The sequence below is a fragment of the Hemitrygon akajei genome, chromosome 21, assembly GCF_048418815.1.
Source record: "Hemitrygon akajei chromosome 21, sHemAka1.3, whole genome shotgun sequence".
Lineage (NCBI taxonomy): Eukaryota > Metazoa > Chordata > Chondrichthyes > Myliobatiformes > Dasyatidae > Hemitrygon > Hemitrygon akajei.
In genome coordinates this window covers 15,607,523-15,628,810 of record NC_133144.1, presented here as the reverse complement: position 1 = coordinate 15,628,810, position 21,288 = coordinate 15,607,523, and the positions used below count along the sequence as shown (strand labels likewise).

The following is a 21,288-nucleotide window of genomic DNA, read 5'->3' as shown; positions in this document are numbered from 1 at the left end:
AATGAGCTATTGTAAGGAATTAACTATGCTAAAGGAGGATACTACACAATCTCCAGGAATTTCCATATTAGGTATTTAGGTAAGAGTTGCCTACAGATACAATACCATACAGAAGTCTTTGGCACATATATGTAGTCGGGGTGCCCAAGATTTTTGCACAGTACTATTTTTGTGAAGGTGGAGCAGAAAGCGAGTTTGTCAATCTGGTGGGAGCAAAGGATGTTGGAAATGGAGATTGGCGGGAGGGTTGTGGGACCGGTGGCAGAGAAGGGCTGTTGGCACAGGTGCAGACACATCCAGCCCTGAGACACCAGGCAAGGTCACTCCATTCCAAACAATTGGTTTATTCAATCACAAGCAAGAGGAAGTCTGCAGATGCTGGAAATCCAAGCAACACACACAAAATGCTGGCAATATGAGGTCATACCCAAGTACAATTCCAACAGGTTGCTCTAGACGCAGGTGCAGGGCCCCAGGGCTTGTGCAGGGACTGTCCCAGCACCAGAGGTGGAACATACTGCTATGCTTTCTGTGTGGGGCTGGGTGACTCAAGGTCGAACCCGGCCCTGACTGCTGTCCTGGTGGAGTTTGTATGTTCTCCCTGTGAGGGCTCTGGGTTCCTCCCTCACCCCAACAAGGAGTGTGGGCGGGTAGGTTAATTGGCCGCTCGTAATTAACCCTGGGGAGTAAGTGAGAGGAAGTTCATAGAAACCACTGATGGGAATATGGGGAAAATAAGTTACAAGATTGGTCGTGAGTTAGCATTTTTTCGATGGTATGCGGCTATACGTAGGCTGGGAGAGAAATAGGGAAGAAACTGAGACTTTTCGTTGTCATGCAGAGACTCGGGCGGGGTTTGCTTGACCGCAGGTCGTGTTTCCTCTGACTCAAACTGTCCCGGACTGTAGATCAACAGAACACTTTATTTTAAATAAAACTGTCCTTCTAATATTCCTCGAGCCGACTCCAGAACCCGGTCTCAGCTCGGAGAAGCGATTGCGGATAATTCTGACAGCCGCTGGGCTCGCTCCTGGAGTTGCTCGCACTGCCTGGTCATCTTGTGGTAGGGGTGGGGGGAGAGAGAAGAGAAAGAGGAAGGGTGGAGTGAAAAATAGTGGAGAGGGCTGAGTGAGGGAGGGAAGGAAGAAATAAGTGAGGATCCCAGCACTTGGATGCAGGGAGAGGACGATATACGTTCAGAGGGACCAGCTTAGGTTCCCTCCCCTCCGGGACGAGGCGGAGCCGAGGGCGGGTACTCGCTCCAGTACTTGCACCGAAACCCTGCGAATCCCGGCAGCGAGCAGAGATGGCCACGGCAATGAGTCGGGGGGTTTTCCTTTTGCTCCTTCTCGGGATCAGCTCCCGGCGGGCAGGCTCAGGTGGGTCTTCGGCGATGTGAAGACTTGAACCGTCTGGAGAAGTTGTCCGATGCTGGACGTACTGGCTGGGGGGGGGAGAGAAGAGGAGTGCGGGGAGAGGGGGGGGGGGGGGAACGGGACGAGGGGGAAGAGAGGGAGGGGGGACGGGGGAAGAGAGGGAGGGGGGACGGGGGAAGAGAGGGAGGGGGGACGGGGGAAGAGAGGGAGGGGGGACGGGGGAAGAGAGGGAGGGGGGACGGGGGAAGAGAGGGAGGGGGGACGGGGGAAGAGAGGGAGGGGGGACGGGGGAAGAGAGGGAGGGGGGACGGGGGAAGAGAGGGAGGGGGGACGGGGGAAGAGAGGGAGGGGGGACGGGGGAAGAGAGGGAGGGGGGACGGGGGAAGAGAGGGAGGGGGGGACGGGGGAAGAGGGAGGGGGGGAACGGGGGAAGAGGGAGGGGGGGAACGGGGGAAGAGGGAGGGGGGAACGGGGGAAGAGGGAGGGGGGAACGGGGGAAGAGGGAGGGGGGAACGGGGGAAGAGGGAGGGGGAACGGGGGAAGAGGGAGGGGGAACGGGGGGAGAGGAAGAGAGAAATAAGGAGAAGAGGAAGGAAGAACGGAGGTGAAACTGAAAATGAGGGAGGGAGAGAGCGAGCTGGGGGTGGGTATAGATGGAGAGGGAGGAAAGGTGAGAGAAGGAGGAAAGGATATTGAGGGGAAAGGAAGGAGGAAGAGAGGGAGGGGAGTGGGAAGGATGGTAGGAGAATGAGGGAAGGAGGGACGAAGCAGCGCGTGTCCCAGCCCGGGGCTGTATCAGTCTCCATGGTCTGATCTGGCATTTATTTATTCTATTACAGATACCGAATGGAGCTACACCGGTAAGTGTTTTTAAACTTCTTTCCTCGTTGAAGGTTGCCCTCCAGCCAGAGTCCCAGCCCGGACAGACAGCGTCGCCCAGCTGTCCAGCGGGTGTCGGCCGGCGTCTGGCAGCCCTGGGTGGGATCTGGAGGCATTCGTACTCTTAACTCCTTCACAACCCACCGGGACCCAGCCGAACAGTAAACACGGGCACTGGCAGGGCCGTCGGTGAGAGGTGGAGTGGGTTCATTAGTTCTTTCCTCGTTCCGTAACTGGTTGCCATTGCAGGGAGAACAGGTTTTGCCTTTTCGTCAGCCGCAGCAACTCGTCTGCAGCCTTCTCCCTCCACAAAGCAACCTGATCTCCCGAATGTTTCCAGCTTTTCCCAAACTACATTTCGCATTGCTAAGGTTGTCAACTTACAAAGGCACCGAGAGCTGGGCATAGTTCCTCCCTTCTCCTGCGGGTGGGGGAATGGAACCAGCCCGCATTTCCCCCATCACTCGGTTGGCCGCGCACGCCGGCCAGAAGAGCTCCAATTTAAACCGCGTTGACAAAGTTTGCTACACGTGAAGGTAATTTGCTGCAGTTTCCCACCTTCCGATAATTACAGACGGAGTTTCGGTGTGGGAGAATTGCTGGCTAGTTAGCAGAAGCATGAATTTTATAATCTGCAAATGTCATTGAGTGTGTAATTGACTGTGAGCCAGACAATTAACCCAAAAGTCATTCAATGATTAGCTATAATCCGTCACGCCTCGCTCCCGTTGTATAAGCAAGACCGCTGTCTTCACCTGAATCTGACCCTGTGGATACCACTGTGGTAGTTGTGGGGTTAATTTATTATAGCACAGGAGACCTATCTGGTCAATTACATCAAATCAAATTAAGTTTGTTATTCAAACCATACATGGACACCTCCACACACACTGGTGTGGTGCTGGTGGAAGTACTGTCGACGTTTGGGGCCCCGAGACCCTTCGTCAGGACGAACTGAAAGAAGAGATAGTAAGAGATTTGAAAGTAGTGGGGGGAGCAGGAGATCCGAAATGATAGGAGAAGACCGGAGGGGGTGGGATGAAGCTAAGAGCTGGAAAGGTGATTGGCGAAGGTGATACAGAGCTGGAGAAGGGAAAGGATCATGGGATGGGAGGCCTCAGGAGAAAGAAAGGGGGAGGGGAGCACCAGAGGGAGATGGAGAACAGGCAAGGAGTGGTTGTGAGAGGGGCAGAGAAAGAAAAAAAAGGGGAAAATAATAAATAAGGGATGGGGTAAGAAGGAGAGGTGGACATTAACGTAAGTTAGAGAAGTCAATGCTCATGCCATCACGATGGAGGCTACCTAGACGCAATATAAGGTGTTGTTCCTCCAACCTGAGAGTGGCTTCATCTTGACAATAGAGGAGGCCATGGATAGACATATCAGAATGGGAATGGGACGTGGAATTAAAATGTGTGGCCACTGGGAGATCCTGCTTTCTCTGGCGGACAGACCGTAGGTGTTCAGCGAAACGGTCTCCCAGTCTGCGTTGGGGCTCACCAATATATAAAAGGCCACACCGGGAGCACCGGACGCAGTATACCACACCAGCCGACTCACAGGTGAAGTGTCGCCTCACCTGGAAGGACTGTCTGGGGCCCTGAACGGTGGTGAGGGAGGAAGTGTAAGGGATACAGCCAAACGAGACATCGTTCCTCCAGGGCGGATGTGCAAGAACATACACACGCATTCAAAATAACGAGAAAGGAAAACGTCTTGATCGACGGAGGATGAGAGATGACGTTAAGGAGGTGTATAAGATGATGAGAGGCATTGATCATGTTGTTAGTTAGGCTTCTTATCCCCAGGGCTGAAATGGCTAGCACGGGGGGGGGGGGGGGGGGTGGGGGGGGGGGATGGTTTTAAGGTGCTTGGAAGCAGGTACCGAGGGGATGTCAGAGCCAAGATTTTCACACAGAGTGGTGGGTGAGTGGAATGCTCTGCTGGAGGCGGATGCAATGGGGCTTTTAAGAGACTGTTAAATAGGTACGTGGAGTTTAGAAAATAGAGGGCTATGCATAGTGTAATTCTAGGCAGTTTCTAGAGTAGATTACATGGTCAGCACATTACGGCTGGAAGGTCCTGTAATGTGTTGTAGTGTCTGTGTCTAACGTAGTCACGTAAGAAAACAAGTTTTTAGACATTAGAGCATCCCAACGTTTTATTCCCCTCCCCTAATTCCCACTACCTTCCTGCTTCTTCTCTCTTCTATCCACCTCTACTCCTGTCATTTGATTATTTCACCACGCTCAGTAAATAATGGATCCGGGGCACCCGGAGAACCCCACTCAGTCCCAGGGCCAGCCCGCCGGTGCCGGAGGTCAGAATCGAGCTGGGGTTGCCGGAGCTGCGAGACAGCAGCACCACCCGCTGCACGGGAAGCAGGGGTGCCCAAATTTGGAATAGTGATAACCGTCAGACGGGCTCAGCCCCTACACGTGGCTGCTCTCAGATGTGACTGGGATGAAGTCAATTCACCAGGGTTGGAGTCCTAGAGAAGTACAGCACAGAAACAGGCCCTTTGGCCCATCTAGTCCATGCCAACACGACTTAAACTGCCTAATCCCACCGACCTGCACTGGGATGATAGACCTCCATACCCCTACTATCCATGTACCTATCCAAACTTCTCTTAAACACTTAAGTGACTTGGTGTTAGTGGCAGTCAACCACCCTGGCCTTGGGGAACTAAGGACACATGCGAAGGCACATCCTTTAGGCCAGAACTACTGGGAAAATGTCTATGAAGGTTCTCAGCCATCCAGGCCATTGTATATCAGGTAGTGGTAAGTAAAGGCAAATGGACTTGCTGTGTTGTCTAGAAAACATTTTGTCACTCTTCCTCTTGGCAAGACAGATCCATTTCACTATTGATGTCTTAATATAGAGAAAGAACCAAATACAACAGAGTCTTACTGCACAACCACCAGCCACCGTTCTACAGACAGCGGCTGGTTTCATTGAACGAGCTCAACACACCAGAGAGGTAAGGAAAGAGAAAGGAACAAGTTTATCATCTTAGCAACTAGAACCAGCAACAACGGGAAGGTAGAGGAGTTAACCTGGAGGCAGAAGGAAGACGGTGGGGCAACAAACAATGACAAGGCTAAGTGGGTAACAAACCTGTCTGACAGAGAACCAGAGATTGAAGTCCTTGCAGAAGGGTTAAACTTTGCTGTCACTGCGACGGTGGACCTCATCACAGCCACTGTATCAGCTATCCGCAGTAACAACATATCAGAAGCAGAACCACTCAGGGTGAAAGTCTCTGCTGCCTTGGCCAAAGCACCTCAGTTCACAGGAGAGGAGGGCACTGACACTGCTCTGAAAGGACCGCTGTATCACCACCCGACGACAAAGGTAGTTGTTCTCAACACAGATTACCGTGACAAAGTATACACATTTCTTAATGAAGTACTTAATGGGGATCCTACCAGCAGCTACAAGAAGATCATGGACTGTTTGCAACATTTAGAGAAAAACAAAGTCATCGATTAGGACCTATATCATCACCTCTATCTGGGAGAAGCCATCCCATCCTTGTACGGACTCCCCAAGAGCTACAAGCAAGGAGTCCCTCTCAGACCATTGTGAGCAGCATTAACTCAGCTTCCTACGGCTCTGCGAAATATCTTGTCACATTCTCACGCCTTTGCCTGGCAACACTCCACACCACGTCCAAGATTCCAGCTTTGTCGAGAAAGTTCATCACCTGAAGCTGAACACAGGCAAGACCGTGCTGTCAAATGGCGTTACATCTTTGTTCACATCGGTGCCCACTTCAGAAATGATCAAGACAGTAAAAAAATACATCTGTCAGGATAGTGCCCTGGAGAGTAGGACCACACTCAACTCGCATTACGTACGTACCCTACTCAACCTTTGTCTCAACGCTACCTATTTCTAATACAAACAGGTCTTCTACAGGCAGAAACACGACTGTGCCATGGGCTCACTGGTGTGTCCTATTGTAGCCAACTTGTACACGGACGAAGCAGAAAGGACAGTCTTGAACACCTTCCATGGAACATCATTCAGTCATTGGTTCAGGTATGTGGATGACAGCTGGGTCAAGATCAAAACCCATGAGATGCAAGCCTTCACAGAATACATCAACTCGGTGGGTAACAACATCAAATTTACAGGGGGTGTCAAGAACAATAGACTGGCCTTTTTAGACTGTGCAGTTCTTACCAAAAGAGTGAACATCTTGATATTGAAGTTTCCAGGAAACCAACCCACGCTGATCAGTATCTACAGTTTGACTCTCATCATACACTGGGTGTTATCAGAACACTACACTTCCGCACTGAGAATGTGCCCACCAACATCACAGCTAAAGATGAGGAGTGCAAGTATTTGAGAGAAACTTTGAAAGCTTGCAACTACCCTGAGTGGGCCTTCATCAAGATGGCAACAAAAACCTGCAGGGACATCAACCCAACCGACAGAGATGAGGAGCAAAGCAGACAGAAAAACACGGTCATCCCACCTGTAGCTGGAGTTTCAGAGAAACTCGGAAGGATTTTCAACAAACACAGAATCCCTGTGTTTTTCAACAGGGTGATCATTCCTCCGCTCTCTCAAGTCAACAACTTCATTCACCGCAACTGTAAGGGTAATTGTCCCATTTCGACCAGTAAAGCTGAAACAGGGGATGGTCTTACTGCACCACAACACAGTCTCAAGGCCTGAGCTTGTATCACATCCAAACATTTTAAATTTGAAGATGAAGCTGATCCATAAGCCACACAGCCATAATCAAGTACCAATCTAATTCAACAAATATATAAAGTCAACAGAGATTTTAATGCAGCACCCAAGAATATTTAATGTCCCTTTACATTTGTTAATTATCTTACTAACCTGGTGCTTCCATGTGGATTCATCTGACCACAGCACGGTTCCACAGTCTTTCGGTCCATCTGAGATGAGCTCGGGCCCAGAGAACTCGCCGGCGTTTCTGCATAGAGTTGATGTATGGCTTCCTCCTTACATAATACAGTTTCAAGTTGCATTTCTGGATGCAGCGACAGACTGTGTTAAGTGACAATGGTTTTCTGAAGTACTCCCGAGCCCAGGTGGCTATAATTGTCACAGTAGCATGACGGTTTCTTAGGCAGTGCCGCCTGAGGGCTTGAAGATCACGCGCATTCAACAGTGGTTTCCGACCTTGCCCTTTACGCACTGAGATGTCTGAATTCTCTGAATCTTTTCACAATATTATGTACTGTAGATGTTAAAAGACCTAAATTCTCTGCAATCTTGCATTGGGAAATGTTCCTTTTGAACTGACTAACAATTCTCTCACGAATTTTGGCACAAAGGGGTGAGCCACGACCCATCCTTGCTTGCAAAGACTGAGCTTTTGATGGACGCTACTTTTATACCCAGTCATGATACCTCACCTGCTTAATGTGGAGTCTTCCAAACCGGTGTTACTTGAATATTCTGTGCACTTTTCAATCTTATTTTAACTCTGTCCCAACTTTTGTTGAGTGTGTTGCAGCCATCAAATTCTAAATTTATGTATATTTACAAAATACAATTAAGTTGGTCAGTAAAACTATTGAAAATCTTTTCTTTGTACTTTTGTCAGTTAAATAAGGGTTCACGTGAATTAACATATCACGGATTTTTGTTTTTATTGCATTTTGGAAAATATCCCAACTTTTCTGGAAATGGGGTTTGTACTTCTACAAGCGCTTCACACACTTCATTTACATCTACAACTCCTTTTCCTTATAAAACTTGTAACACCATCCCTCTACCAACTAATCTATCACGCCTAATTACAACATAATCCTGCAAGGAAAAACTTAAATGTGGTAACAACCAGGTTTCCTGAATACATATAATATCAGGTGGATTTGATAAATCAGAAACTTCTTAAAGTTCTTAGAAATCAGGCTTCTCGCATTCCACTGCAATATTCTTATGCCTATTATGTACCTTCACAAGGAGACTGAAATATAGAAACTTAACCCATTAGAGCTTCATTTACAGCTTCCTACGTAACACCTGTTGTACCCAGATACTTTTCAGCAGCTTTCACAATAATTTTAATTTCCTCAGTACGACTAGATGTCTGAACATCTGAGCAATTCGCCACATCTGCTATGTACGTCTCAAACTGCATCTTATCAACTAGTAAAGTATCTTTGGTAAGAAAAGTATGATGCTGACATATAGCCCCTGACTTCACAGTCTGTTCTCTGACTGGTAATACTTTATCAATCTTTGGTTTAACTTTTTGCACAACCTCTGTGTAAGACACACCTAATTGTACTTAAACCTTTTGAACTTCAGCTGCCTTCTTAAGCATTCACATCCCCTAGAAGCTGCACCATGCTCTCCTCCGCAGTTACAACAATGAAACTTTACACCTTCACAATCTTCATATTGTTCCCCACCACACTTACCACATCTTAGTTTCCCATGAGATACTGCCACAAGATACCTAAACCTAAAGCGGGGGTGGGTAATTAACATACCCCAAACTAACTTTTATCAGGGAGCTTCACTTCATCAACACAGATCAATAGATATACTATCCGTTTCTGACTACTTGCGACCTCTTTACCTCCTTAACCTTGCCTCCCAATAGATGAGTTTTAATCTATCAAAATCTCCACTGGAACACCTGTTATAACACCCCAACACCTCAATTTCATTAGGTAACATAGATATTATCTTTTTGCCAAATAAAGTGTTCAATCGTAAGGCCTTCTCACACTGCTTTTTATCCTTACACACAGTTAACACCCCCCTTCCCTTAAAGTATGAACACAATCTATATTCCCTATGGCCGTTTTTAGTTCTGTAGTTAATTTAATGGGATTGACGGAGAGCGGCTGTTCTGGTTCAAATTTTTTAAAATACCTAGGTCTTCTTTCTTTTTTTCCAAAATATCCATCCTCTCCTCTCCATCTCTTGAAATCATTCCAAAATTATGCTTCTTTTTCCGTTTTCCAGATCTGGATTCAACTTAATTCCAACCTCCTCCCATCCTCACCTGAACCCTCCATTTGTGGCTCCTTTTCCAGATCCTCCGCCTATCTGAACCTGCACTATTTCCCAAGATCCCCACACCATTCACAGCCAGCGCCACCAACCACCGCTCCTCCAGCCAGCCCCCAAGTCCTTTTTCCCTCTCCGAACCCAACCCAGTTGGCCCTTCCAGATAGAGGTGTATTTTTACTGCAATCAATTGAAACACCGATAATCAAAGAAGCCATTTTGTCAAACTGGAAAACCCATCCCTGAACAGAGGGGGTGGGGTATGACACCACCCAGCGGCTACTTACAATGCAGTCCTAACATCTCTACCTCCATTCATGCAAAGATAAGTCTAACAGCCCTCTCATTACCTCTCTGACTCAATGACCCTCATGTGATTGCTAGACATTTAAACAACTCAGAGTTTATAAGCCAGAAAACTACCCACCATGGATCAGAACTGAAGGAGCCTCTCGGATGAGTGGTGAAACACCTTCTAGACGACACAGCAAGTCCAGTTGCCTTGACTGCTTGAATTACTGGGAACTGTAAGAAAGGCCGGGGATAAGAGCAGTGCCATTTCTTAACCCACTGCAGTGAACGATTGAGTCACTATTCCTAAAGATTGTTGGATTCAAATGTAGAGTGTTGGAAACACTCGGCAGCTCAGGCAGATCTGCAGAATTTCAGGTAGGAGTAAAGAACAGATGATAAGTAGCTTGAACTAAATGTTTAATTTTAAATTGCACATAACTTCAGGTAAGAAAGATCTTTGATTGCATGAGGCCAGGGCTGCCGTGGGGATAAGTTGTAGAGATCATCCAATAATTTTGTGTGGGGGTGGGGGGAGAACAAAGGCAAGGGATAAGATTTTTGCATAAGGCAGGACTGTATGTCTTGCAAGAGAAATTCTGCAGATGCTGGAAATCCAAGCAACACACACAACATGCTGGAGGAACTCGGCAGGCTGGGCAGCATCACTGGGAAAGAGTACAGTCGACGTTTCGGGCCGAGACCCTTCGGCAGGACTGTATGACTTGGCCAGTGGGGTGCACTGTACTTGTGGAGACAGATAAAATGAGCCGATATCAGAGACAGCTTTACAGCAGAAATGGCTGGGTGTAATGCAGGGAGGGATGGTGAGGTAGCTGAGTTTGGAGAATTCGGTATTGAATCTGGAAGGCGACACTGTGTCCAGTGGAAAGATGAGGTTCCTTATGCTAGCCCTTGTTATAACAGTCCTGAAGGTCCCAGAGTGGGAGTGTGGCAGGAACTTATGGAATGCATCTTTGGTAATGCTTCTTATTATCAAGCTTTCAGCCTCTTCATCCCTCTGGTGGCTCCTGGTGTAATACGCGAGGCAGCGTTGTGTAGTGTTGGTCTCTACACTCTAGACTGGCAGGGCTGGGGTCTGGATGTGATTGCCCTGAGTTTGTTTGCCTGTGCCCCGTGTGCGTCTGACCCATTCTTTCATTGAAGCCGAGTTCCCCGCACATTGGCACGCTGGCATTCAGCACAAGCAGCAGACTCACATTGGCACGCTGGCATTCAGCACAAGCAGCAGACTCACATTGGCACGCTGGCATTCAGCACAAACAGCAGACTCACATTGGCATGCTGGCATTCAGCACAAACAGCAGAATCACATTGGCACGCTGGCATTCAGCACAAACAGCAGAATCACATTGGCACACTGGCATTCAGCACAAACAGCAGACTCACATTGGCACGTTGGCATTCAGCACAAACAGCAGAATCACATTGGCACGCTGGCATTCAGCACAAACAGCAGACTCACATTGGCACGCTGGCATTCAGCACAAACAGCAGACTCACATTGGCACACTGGCATTCAGCACAAACAGCAGACTCACATTGGCACGCTGGCATTCAGCACAAGCAGCAGAATCACATTGGCACGCTGGCATTCAGCACAAACAGTAGAATTACATTGGCACGCTGGCATTCAGCACAAACAGCAGAATCACATTGGCACACTGGCATTCAGCACAAACAGTAGAATTACATTGGCACGCTGGCATTCAGCACAAACAGCAGACTCACATTGGCACACTGGCATTCAGCACAAACAGTAGAATTACATTGGCACACTGGCATTCAGCACAAACAGCAGACTCACATTGGCACACTGGCATTCAGCACAAACAGTAGAATTACATTGGCACACTGGCATTCAGCACAAACAGCAGGCTTGTCTCAGAGCTGGTGTGGCCTCACCCCCAGAGTCAGAGACAGATAGCAACCCCTCCCCCCCCACCCCCAGAGTCGGAGACAGATAGTAACCCCTGGCCACCCCCCCCCCCCCTGAGTGTCACTCCAATGACAGTTTGCATGGCTGTGATCCTGACAAATGTGCAAATAACTTTGGATCTATTTTCAAAAAGTAAATATTTTTTTAAAAAGGAGAATATTTAAGCACAATGAAACATTTCAATTAAATCTGGTCTGGAAGTTGGGACATCTAGCTAGCTGGATTTGGAGAAGGTTCAGAGGTGGAGGTTGAAGGCCATTTCTCAGAATGGGGGCTGGTGACTAGTAATATGCCACAGGACTGGTAATCTGATGGGACCCTCAGTGTTTTTATTGATGGAAGTGCAGGCACAAGGCTTAATCAGCAAGTTTGCAAATTATACAAAATTAGGAAGTTTTGTTGGTAGTAAATAAAGAAGGTTACTGTAGATTCAGGGGGATCTTGATTAGTTAAGGAAATGGATTTCAGTACAGATAAGTGTGAGATGATGCATTTTGTAAAGTCCAATCAGCATAGAAATTGTAATATAATGGTAGGGTATTGGGGAATATAAATGGAACAGAGGAACCAGCAGTATAAGTGCACAAAATACTCTGCAGATGCTGGGGTCAAAGCAATACGCACAACATGCTGGAGGAACTCGGCAGGTCGGGCAGCATCGTGGAAATGAACAGTCAACGTCTCGGGTCGAAATATTGACCGTTGGCTTTCACGGATGCTGCCCGACCTGCAGAGTTCCTCCAGCGCGTTGTGCGTATAAGCGCACGGTTCACTGAAGTGGCGTCACAGTTAAGAAGGGGTGTCTGAAAGGCATTTATCACACTGACCATCAGTCAGAGCACAGGGTATAGGAGATGGGATATTATGCTACAGTTGTATGTTGTTGGTGAGGTCGCTCTTTGATTACTGTGAACAGGGTTTGTCACCCTGCTACAGGAAAGAAGGCAAAGAAGATTCATGGTGATGTTGCCAGGCTGAGAGGGCAGGAGTTGTAGGGAGAGGTTGCTCAGACCAGGCCTTCATTCCTTGGAATGAGGGGCAACCTTACAGGAATGTTTAAAATGATGAGAAGCTTAGATAAGGTGAATCATTAGTCTTTCCCCAGGGTAGGGGAGTCCAAAACTAGTTGGCATAGATCTAGGGTGAGAGGGGAATGATTTAAAAGTGATCTGAGGGGCAACTGTTTCATGCCGAGGTTTTGGAACGAGCTGCCAGAGGAAGTGGCTGAGGCAGGTATGATAGTGTCTTTAAGAAGCACTTGGACACATGGTGGGAGGGGGGATTAGTATGGGAACATGGTCACTCGTCGGAAGGAGGTCTAGTCCCCACACAGCACCCGACATTGGAGCTAAGCCCAGGTCTCTGGAGTTGTGAGATCAAGGCTCTACCAGCTGTGCCACTCACTCACCGGGACTGCTCAGGTCATACTCCCCCCCTTCCCTCCCCTCCTATCCGAGGAATGCCACCGTAAACCAACCCCTGGACCCAGGTTTCTGTAGCTGTGAGCCAGAGACTTTACCAGCTGTGCCAGTGTGTCACCCATAGTGTTGTGGGCTGAAATCCTTGCCCAGGGCTGGGGACTACCCACTAGTTGGTGCTGTGGCTGGACCAGCAAGCTTTGATTGCTATTTGCAGAGGACCAATTCCTTTCTGTGGGGCTGGGCAATGCACACTGGTATTGTGATCCGGAAGCAAAGTCCCTTTTCTTTCATGACGGTACTCTGCAGGCGACGAAATGGAAGTTGTGGAGAGCAATTTCAGAGTCAGTTTGGGTGAGGAGTGGAGTGGAGAGTGATGAAACCCCGCAGGACTCGGGACAAAAATTCAGGGGCTACAGTGGCATTTCTGTTTATAGTCCAGATAGGATGGGCTGAACAGTCTCCTGTACAGGTTCTGCTTGTGTTACAAATGGCCGATTCATGTACACCTTCCTCATATAATTGAATTCCCATAAACATTATTAAATTCAAAGGATTACCATTCTTAAACAAGAAACCTGTTTACAGGTAACCTCCCTGGAGTAATAAGACACCACTGTCTATTAAGAATGCAGGTTGCTTTCTTCACTGTGGGAGGCCATTTAACAGAGTTGCCTTGGAAGTCGAGAAGCAATCACTTCTATTGCTACTTGAGATGAGAAAAATGTGACATCCACTCATTATCAGCCATTGAGTGCACAGCATCCCGATTCTCTACCACTGTAACTAGGCTGGGAGTGGCTATCAACAACTTCACCAACGCTATGAATTGCAATACCCTTATCATATCGAGTGATTCTTGTGCATTTTCTGAATAATGGACCAAATGGATTTAGTGGTTGCCTGGAGAAACGGAACCTGTTTGTGATCCAGACACAGCTGATAGCGTAAACAATAAATAACACAACAATAATAAATGTACTGAGAACTCAGCTGGCATCAGTTAGGGAGGAATCGTTTCGGGTTAATGGCCTGAATTGTGAACTCTGTTTTCTCTACAGATACCACCTGATCTGCTGACCATTTCTTCCATTTTCACTTTTTCTTTACATATTTTTAGCAAGTTCTGTACAGATTTTTGGTCTGCCTGCACAGTATTGGTCTACACATTTGAAGATGGTTGTAAGGGCATTAGAAACCATCCAGAGAACATTTACTGGATTGATGCTTGGAGTGGGCAATGGCCTCTAAAGAGCGGCGACTAGATTGAAACTTAAGATTTTAAGGGGTGGAGGAGAGATTTCCTCCTGTGGGAGAACCTAGAACCAGGATCACTATTTAAATAAAAAGCAGGTTGGGGCCACCCATTTAAGGGTGAGATGGGGTGAAATCTTCACTGAGCATTGTGAAACTTTGCAAGGCGGAAGTCCTGGTGGAGTACCTGGTAGGGCTCTGAAAACTTGTGCCAACCAACTGGCAGGAGTATTCAAGGACATTTTCAACCTCTCACTGTTATGGGTGGAAGTTCCCACTTGCTTCAAAAAGGCAACAAGTATACCAGTGCCTAAGAAGAATAATGGGAGCTGCCTTAATGACTATCACCGGTAGCACTCGCCTCAACAGTGATGAAATGCTTTGAGAGGTTGGTCATGACGAGACTGAACTCCTGCCTCAGCAAGGACCTGGACCCATTGCAATTTGCATATCACCACAATAGGTCAACAACAGATGCAATCTCATTGGCTCTCCACTTGGCCTTAGACCACCTGGACAATACAAGCACCTACGTCAGGATGCTGTTCATCAACTATAGCTCAGCATTTAATACCATCATCCCACAACCCTGATTGAGAAGTTGCAGAACCTGGGCCTCTGTACCTCCCTCTGCAATTGGATCCTCAACTTCCTAACCAGAAGACCATAGTCTGTGCAGATTGGTGATAATATTTCCTCCTCGCTGACGATCAACACTGGTGCACCTCAGGGGTGTGTGCTTAGCCCACTGCTCTACTCTCTCTATAACCATGACTGTGTGGCTAGGCATAGCTCAAGCACCATCTATAAATTTGCTGACGATGCAATCATAGTTGGTAGAATCTCAGATGGAGACAAGAGGGCGTACAGGAGTGAGATAAGCCATCTAGTGGAGTGGTGTCACAGCTGCAACCTGGCACTCAACATCAGTAAGACGAAAGAGCTGATTGTGGACTTCAGGAAGGGTAAGACAAAGGAACACATACCAATCCTCTAGAGGGATCAGAAGTGGAGAGAGCAAGCAGTTTCAAGTTCCTGGGTGTCAAGATCTCTGAAGACCTAACCTAGTCCCAACATATCAGTCGCTGATATAAAGTTATAAAGAAGGTAAGACAGCGACTATACTTCATTTGGAGTTTGAAGAGATTTGATATGACAAAAAATACAATCAAAAACTTCTATAGATGTACCGTGGAGAGCATTCTGACAGGCTGCATCACTGTCTGGTATGGAGGGGCTACTGCACAGGACCGAAAGAAGCTGCAGAAGGTTGTACATCTAGTCAGCTCCATCTTGGGTACTAGCCTACAAAGTACCCAGGACATCTTCAAGGAGCGGTGTCTCAGAAAGGCAGCGTCTATTATTAAGGACCTCCAGCACCCAGGGCATGCCCTTTTCTCACTGTTACCATCAGGAAGGAGATACAGAAGCCTGAAGGCACACACTCAGCGATTCAGGAACAGCTTCTTCCCCTCAGCATCCGATTCCTTAATAGACAATGAACCCTTGAACACTACCTCACTTTTTTAATATATATTATTTCTGCAGGATTTTTTAATCTATTCAATATATTTATACTGTAATTGATTTATTATTATTATTTTTTCTTCTATATGATGCATTGCATTGAACTGCTGCTGCTAAGTTAACAAATTTCACATCACATGCCAGTGATAATAAACCTGATTCTGATTCTGAAACTTTGGAATGCTTTTCATTAAAGCACAGTAGAAATGATGTGTTTGAGCGTTTGTAAGGCAGAGGAAAATAGATTCTAGAGAAGCTTGGGGGGAGGGGCTGGTGCTTGAGGAAAGATTACTGGGCAAAGTGAGAATGTGGAATTAAGTTGACAGATGGATTAGCCATAATGCCATTGAATGACAGTGCAGGCTTGAGGGGCTGAGCGGCCTCATCCTCATTCTTTTACAATGCTTGACCTGTCCTGGCGTTTCTAGTAAAACCCATGGGCTCATTACAATTTCATCAGCAGAGGAGAGGGACTACAGTAACCAACAACCCCCCCCCCCCCCCGCCCCTTCCCAGAGGAAGAAAACAGAACTGGGATTTCAGGGGAATGAGCTTTGCTTCGGAAACAGGAACTGGAAGTGCACAGGGAAGGGTGGAGGGAAGCAAAGGGAGAGGCAGGTGGTTGGTGATGGTGAAGATTTAAGGCGAGAAGCTTGGTTGGAATCGGTCCCAGCCGGAGGCATGGGAGGAATAGAGTGGGATCAGTGCTGGGTGCCAGTGGGGTGATTTCAGGATGGGGAGATTCTCACAGAGGACGGGGCTACGGGCAGAAAGAAAAGGAATCTATTGTGTGGGACAGGATACTGAACCTCTTGGTGCAGTCTGTGGTTCGCCCCGAGGCTTGGGCATTTAAATCAGGCTGTGAACGGGCTCTGTGTGAGGTGCCTCCCTGGTGGAATTATTTGTAGATTGGGCTTGGAGTGTGGAGACGGCCGAGGAGGGGGGGTCGGAGCGAGCAGTCGTTGTGGGCAGCTTTGATCACAGGGATTCCCTGTCATTAGGGGGTTGGCCGAAGACCGGCAGCTTCTGGTTACGTCTGCCTAGAGCTGGCTGAAAAGGGGCTGCGACACTGTGATCGCGGTCAGAGCAGAGGACCTCAAGTGCTTCTGCAACACAGGAAGTGTGCCAGGGATAACTGTTCATCATCTCAGTAAACAGACAGATCTCGTGGGGAGCAGGGCAGGCTTGCTCGCGAAGGCTGGGGAGCTGAGTGAATCTAGTGGGGGATTCAGACTGTCTGCTGGGTTGTTTCAATAGGTACACTTAGCGTCAGAGAAATGCATACATACAATATACATCCTGGATTTCTTTTACTTCGCCAACATCCTGTTTTCATTAACCGATTACCCTACCCTGAGACCCAACTCCAGCAAGCTGGGTAGTGCTCTCTCTTCATTGTCAGAGGTCTTGCTCTGTGAGACTCCAGTTCAAAGTGACGCTGTTGCTCCTTACAAAATCCACAGACAGACAGATTATCCCAAGGATAATCGAGCCTTGTTGATATCACAAAAGCAGATCATCTATGCCAGGGCTCCCCAACCTTTTTACTGCCGTGGACCAATACCATCAAGCAAGGGGGTGAGGTGGATCTACACCCCACCCCAGTTGGGGACCCCTGATCTAGGGCATTGGTTATACTTCATTCCAAAGTATGGAGGAAGATTGTAGACTGTGTTCGCAGGGGCATTATCTTTGGTCTTTCAGTCGCTAACTGGACGTTCCTGGGGATCTATTCAGTACTTTCCTCCTGTTTCTTCCTGCTTGCCTTTGGGTTGGATTTAAGGTGGCCTCATACAGGATTTGTGGTGACCCAGGTTAGATTTCAGATGGGTATGGGGAAACGGGTTCAGGGTTCAAAGTAAATTTATTATCCAAGTACATATATGACATAATATACAGTCCTGAGATTCATTTCCTTGTGGGCATACTCAATAAATCCATAATAGAGTCAATGAAAGACCGCACCAACTTAGGCGTTCAACCAGCGAGCAAAACAAACCACGCAAATAGAAAAAGAAAAAAAATAATTAATAAGCAATGTATTGAGAAATTGAGATGAGTTCTTGAAAGTGAGTCTGCAGGTTGTGGGGACATTTTGGGTGATGGGGGAAGTGAAGTTTGTTTCAAGAGGGGTGGTAACTATCCCCGAGCCTGGTGGTGGTGAGTCCTGCACTCGCTGTCCATTGTGCTTCTTTGTAGCCGAGGTTGTAGGGTTGGGAGGTGCCGTGGTCTGGATGAGGGTCTACAGCACATCTTGCAGCTGGTACACACTGTGCCCACTGTGTGCCCGCGGTGGAAAGAGTGAAGGTTTATTGGGGTGCTGATCACGTGGACTGTTTTGTCCTGGGTATTTGTGGAGCCTATCAAGTGTAGGGGAGAACATATAGACTGGCTGCATCACAGCCTGGTACGGAAACACCAATGCCCTGGAACAGAGAATCCAACTAAAAGTAGTGGATATGGCCCAGTCCGTCACGGGTAAAGCCCTCCCTGACATTGAGCACAGCTACACAAAACACCATGGCAGGAAAGCAGCATCCATCATCAGGGACCCTCACCACTCAAGACATGCTCTCTTCTTGCTGTCATCAAGAAGAAGGTACAGGAGCTTCAGGACCCACACCACCAGGTTCAGGAACAGCTATACCCCTCACCCATCAGGCTCTTGAACCAGAGGGAATAGTTTCATTCGCTCCATCACTGAATTGTTTCCACAACCTATGAACTCAATTTCAAGGACTCCTCATCTCATGTTCTTGATAATTATTGCTTGCTTGCTTGTCCATTTATTTATTTATTTGTTTGTTTGTTTGTTTCTTTATCTATTTATTTATTAATTAATTATGTCTTCCTTTTTGTATTTGCATAGTTTGTTGTCTTTTGCACACTGGCTGAACACCAAAGTTGGTGCAGTCTTTCATAGATTCTAAGGTGGTTGTTGTTATATTATGAATTTACTGAGTGTAGCCACAGGAAAACAAATTTCAGGGTTGTACATGGTGTCGTAAATATACTTTGATAGTAAACTTACTTTGAATTTGACTTTGAGTGTAGACAGAGCTCCACTCATCTTGGCAAGTGAAGATCATGTCACCCCAAACTCTTTTTTCACCATCTCCAAGGTACAGGGTTGGGAATACACTCCACGTTCTGAGAAGCTCCACACCGTCCAGGGCAAAGCTGTCTGCAGTCATTCACCACAAGGTAGCCAGCCTTTGGCCTGCTCTGTGTCCATGTACTTATGTGGCTGACCTGTTTGTGGTCAGTGAAGGAGAATCAGGTTTTTGATCACTGACGTACATCGTGTAATTATTATTTTGTGGCAGAGGTACAGTACAAGATTTGAAAAAATACTGTTTGTTACAACATAAATAAATAAATAAACAAATGTGTAAAAGAGGAATTCTGCGGTAGGATTCATGGGTTCCTGGACCATTCAGAAATCTGCTCTCCGTACCACAGGAATGATCCCCAAGCAGACAATTCTGGGTCTTCTACAAAATGGTGGGAAAACATGTGGAATAGGATGCCTGAATGAAGGATTTTGAAGAAAGGAATCAATTTCTTGGCAGCTGAAGGATTTGGTTGTAACCGGAATGAGAAGCAGCTTAAGTGTTGACTCACTGTGAGTCACATTTTCCCTGTCATAGGTTTAGGGCACTGTGCTGGGCAACATTTGCATTAAATATAAGGAAATAATCTCCAGTAGCACACACAAAATGCTGGAGGAATCTCTGAAAACGAATAAACAGCCGGCACTTCGGGCCGAGACCATTCTTTATTTATTTCCATTGATGCTGCCCCCCGCTGACCTGCAGAGACCCTCCAGCATTTTGTGTGGTGTTGCTTTGGATTTCCAGCCTCTGCAGAACCTCTTAAATTTAAGAATCTTCAATAACACTGCCTTTGGATGTCATAAAATTAACTGCTGATTGTAATCTTAGCTTTAAATCTCCTCCACACAGATGACAGAGCATAGAACAGTAAATGGTAGAGGGGAAGAAACTGGACCTTTAGTCCAAAATGTATGTGCTATCCATGATGCTAAATTAAATTAATCCCGTTTTCCTGCATATAGTCCACATCCCTCCATTTTGGCCTGTTCGGGTGCCTGTTTAAATGCCTCTTAAGTGTTGTTATCGAGTCTGTTTCCACCACCACCCTGGCAGCCTGTCAAGACATCCACTTCCTGTGTACAAAAATATATCCTGCACTTTTCCCTTAAAGCTATAGCCAGTAGTCCATAACGAGCCTCTGTCACTATCGCAGAGCAACTCATTTGGATCTCTATTCGATCAGGGAAATGTAAATAGGAGTAGGCCATTCAGCCCCTCAAGTCTGCTCTGCTGTCCATCACGATCCTGACTGACCTGGTTCTGGTCTCAGCACTATTCTCCCTCTCTCCCATCATACCCCTCAAGTCCCTTGTAGTTCAATTGTCTGTTGGTCTCTGCAATGAACTCTGCCCGCACAGTACTCTGACATGGTCGGGTCCAAAGGTGAAGTATTTTTGATAGAAGATATTCCTCCTTATGCCATCTTAAAGGATCGACACCCTCTGTTCTCCCACACCTCCTCCTCTCGTTTAAAGCGTGTTTGGTTTCTGGGAGTGAAGAACAGACTTCAACCTGAACTGCTGGTCCTGTTTCTCTCTCTACTGACGCTGCCAGGCTTGATGAGAATCTTCAGCATTTAACTGTAACAACTGCAGTTGTTTTTGTTTTGTTTCCTGACTTGAAGCTGTCTGGCTGAGAGCAGCCAGAGTAACAATTGTGGGCATCTGCCTTCAAAGCATCAGTCACCCCACTTCTCCCACCGTGATCCTGGCTGCAAGGGAGCTCATTGATGCGGGGCTAAGACTCCCTTGCCTGACCCATTTGTAGTCGTCACATTAATTCAGTAACAGCCGTTGAAACGTGAAGTTGGATTTCAGACGCTGTTTGTGCAGTGAAAGTGAGCCTGCTTGCCTTGAGGACAGCTGCTCAGTGATTTCCCAGAGCATCAGCTCGGTACCCAAGAAGGGTTCTCGTAAAATGGCTTCTGAGGAGTTAGCTTGTTATGCTGCAGTTATACAAGATATCAGTAAGGCCGCGCCTGTAACTTTGTTTACAGTTTTGGTCACCCTGTTATAGTAAAAATATTATTACAATCAAGAAAGAGTACAAATGCTCCTATGCTTCAGGGAATGAAGTCCTAACCTATTCAACCTTTCCCTATAACTCAGATCCTCAGGTCCCAGCAAAATCCTTGTTGTGTACATACATCTACTGATACCTCTGGACACATCTTCAGTGATGTTCCTGGAATCATCGAATGTTTCGGGTCTTTCAACATCGTACACCCTTCTCCAGGTGACCCAGCCGGGGCTGATCAGACCCCAGCTTGTGTCCGGATGGCTAGCTACACATGACTCCATGGCTCCCCTCTTTTGAGCCGCAGCCATCTTGAGGCCCTCTCTGCCACATCGGTGGTACTGCGGATGGCTCTCCTCTTCCTCTCTCCCTCGATGCCCAAATTGCTGAAGGCTCTGGCTAAGGAACGGGGTGCAAATCCCCTACAACCA

The 21,288-nt window shown here is 47.2% G+C and overlaps 1 protein-coding gene across 1 annotated transcript in view; it reads left to right on the top strand.

Annotated features, from left to right (window-relative positions):
* Nucleotides 1-1,158: 1,158 nt before the first annotated feature.
* The window catches only part of ca12 (carbonic anhydrase XII), a 58,159-nt gene continuing 38,029 nt past the window's right edge, over nucleotides 1,159-21,288 (top strand). The window contains exons 1-2 of the mRNA XM_073024851.1: nucleotides 1,159-1,379; nucleotides 2,216-2,236. Of these exons, the coding sequence (XP_072880952.1) occupies nucleotides 1,307-1,379; nucleotides 2,216-2,236 (94 nt within the window). The 5' untranslated portion in view covers nucleotides 1,159-1,306. The remainder of the gene's footprint in view (nucleotides 1,380-2,215; nucleotides 2,237-21,288) is intronic.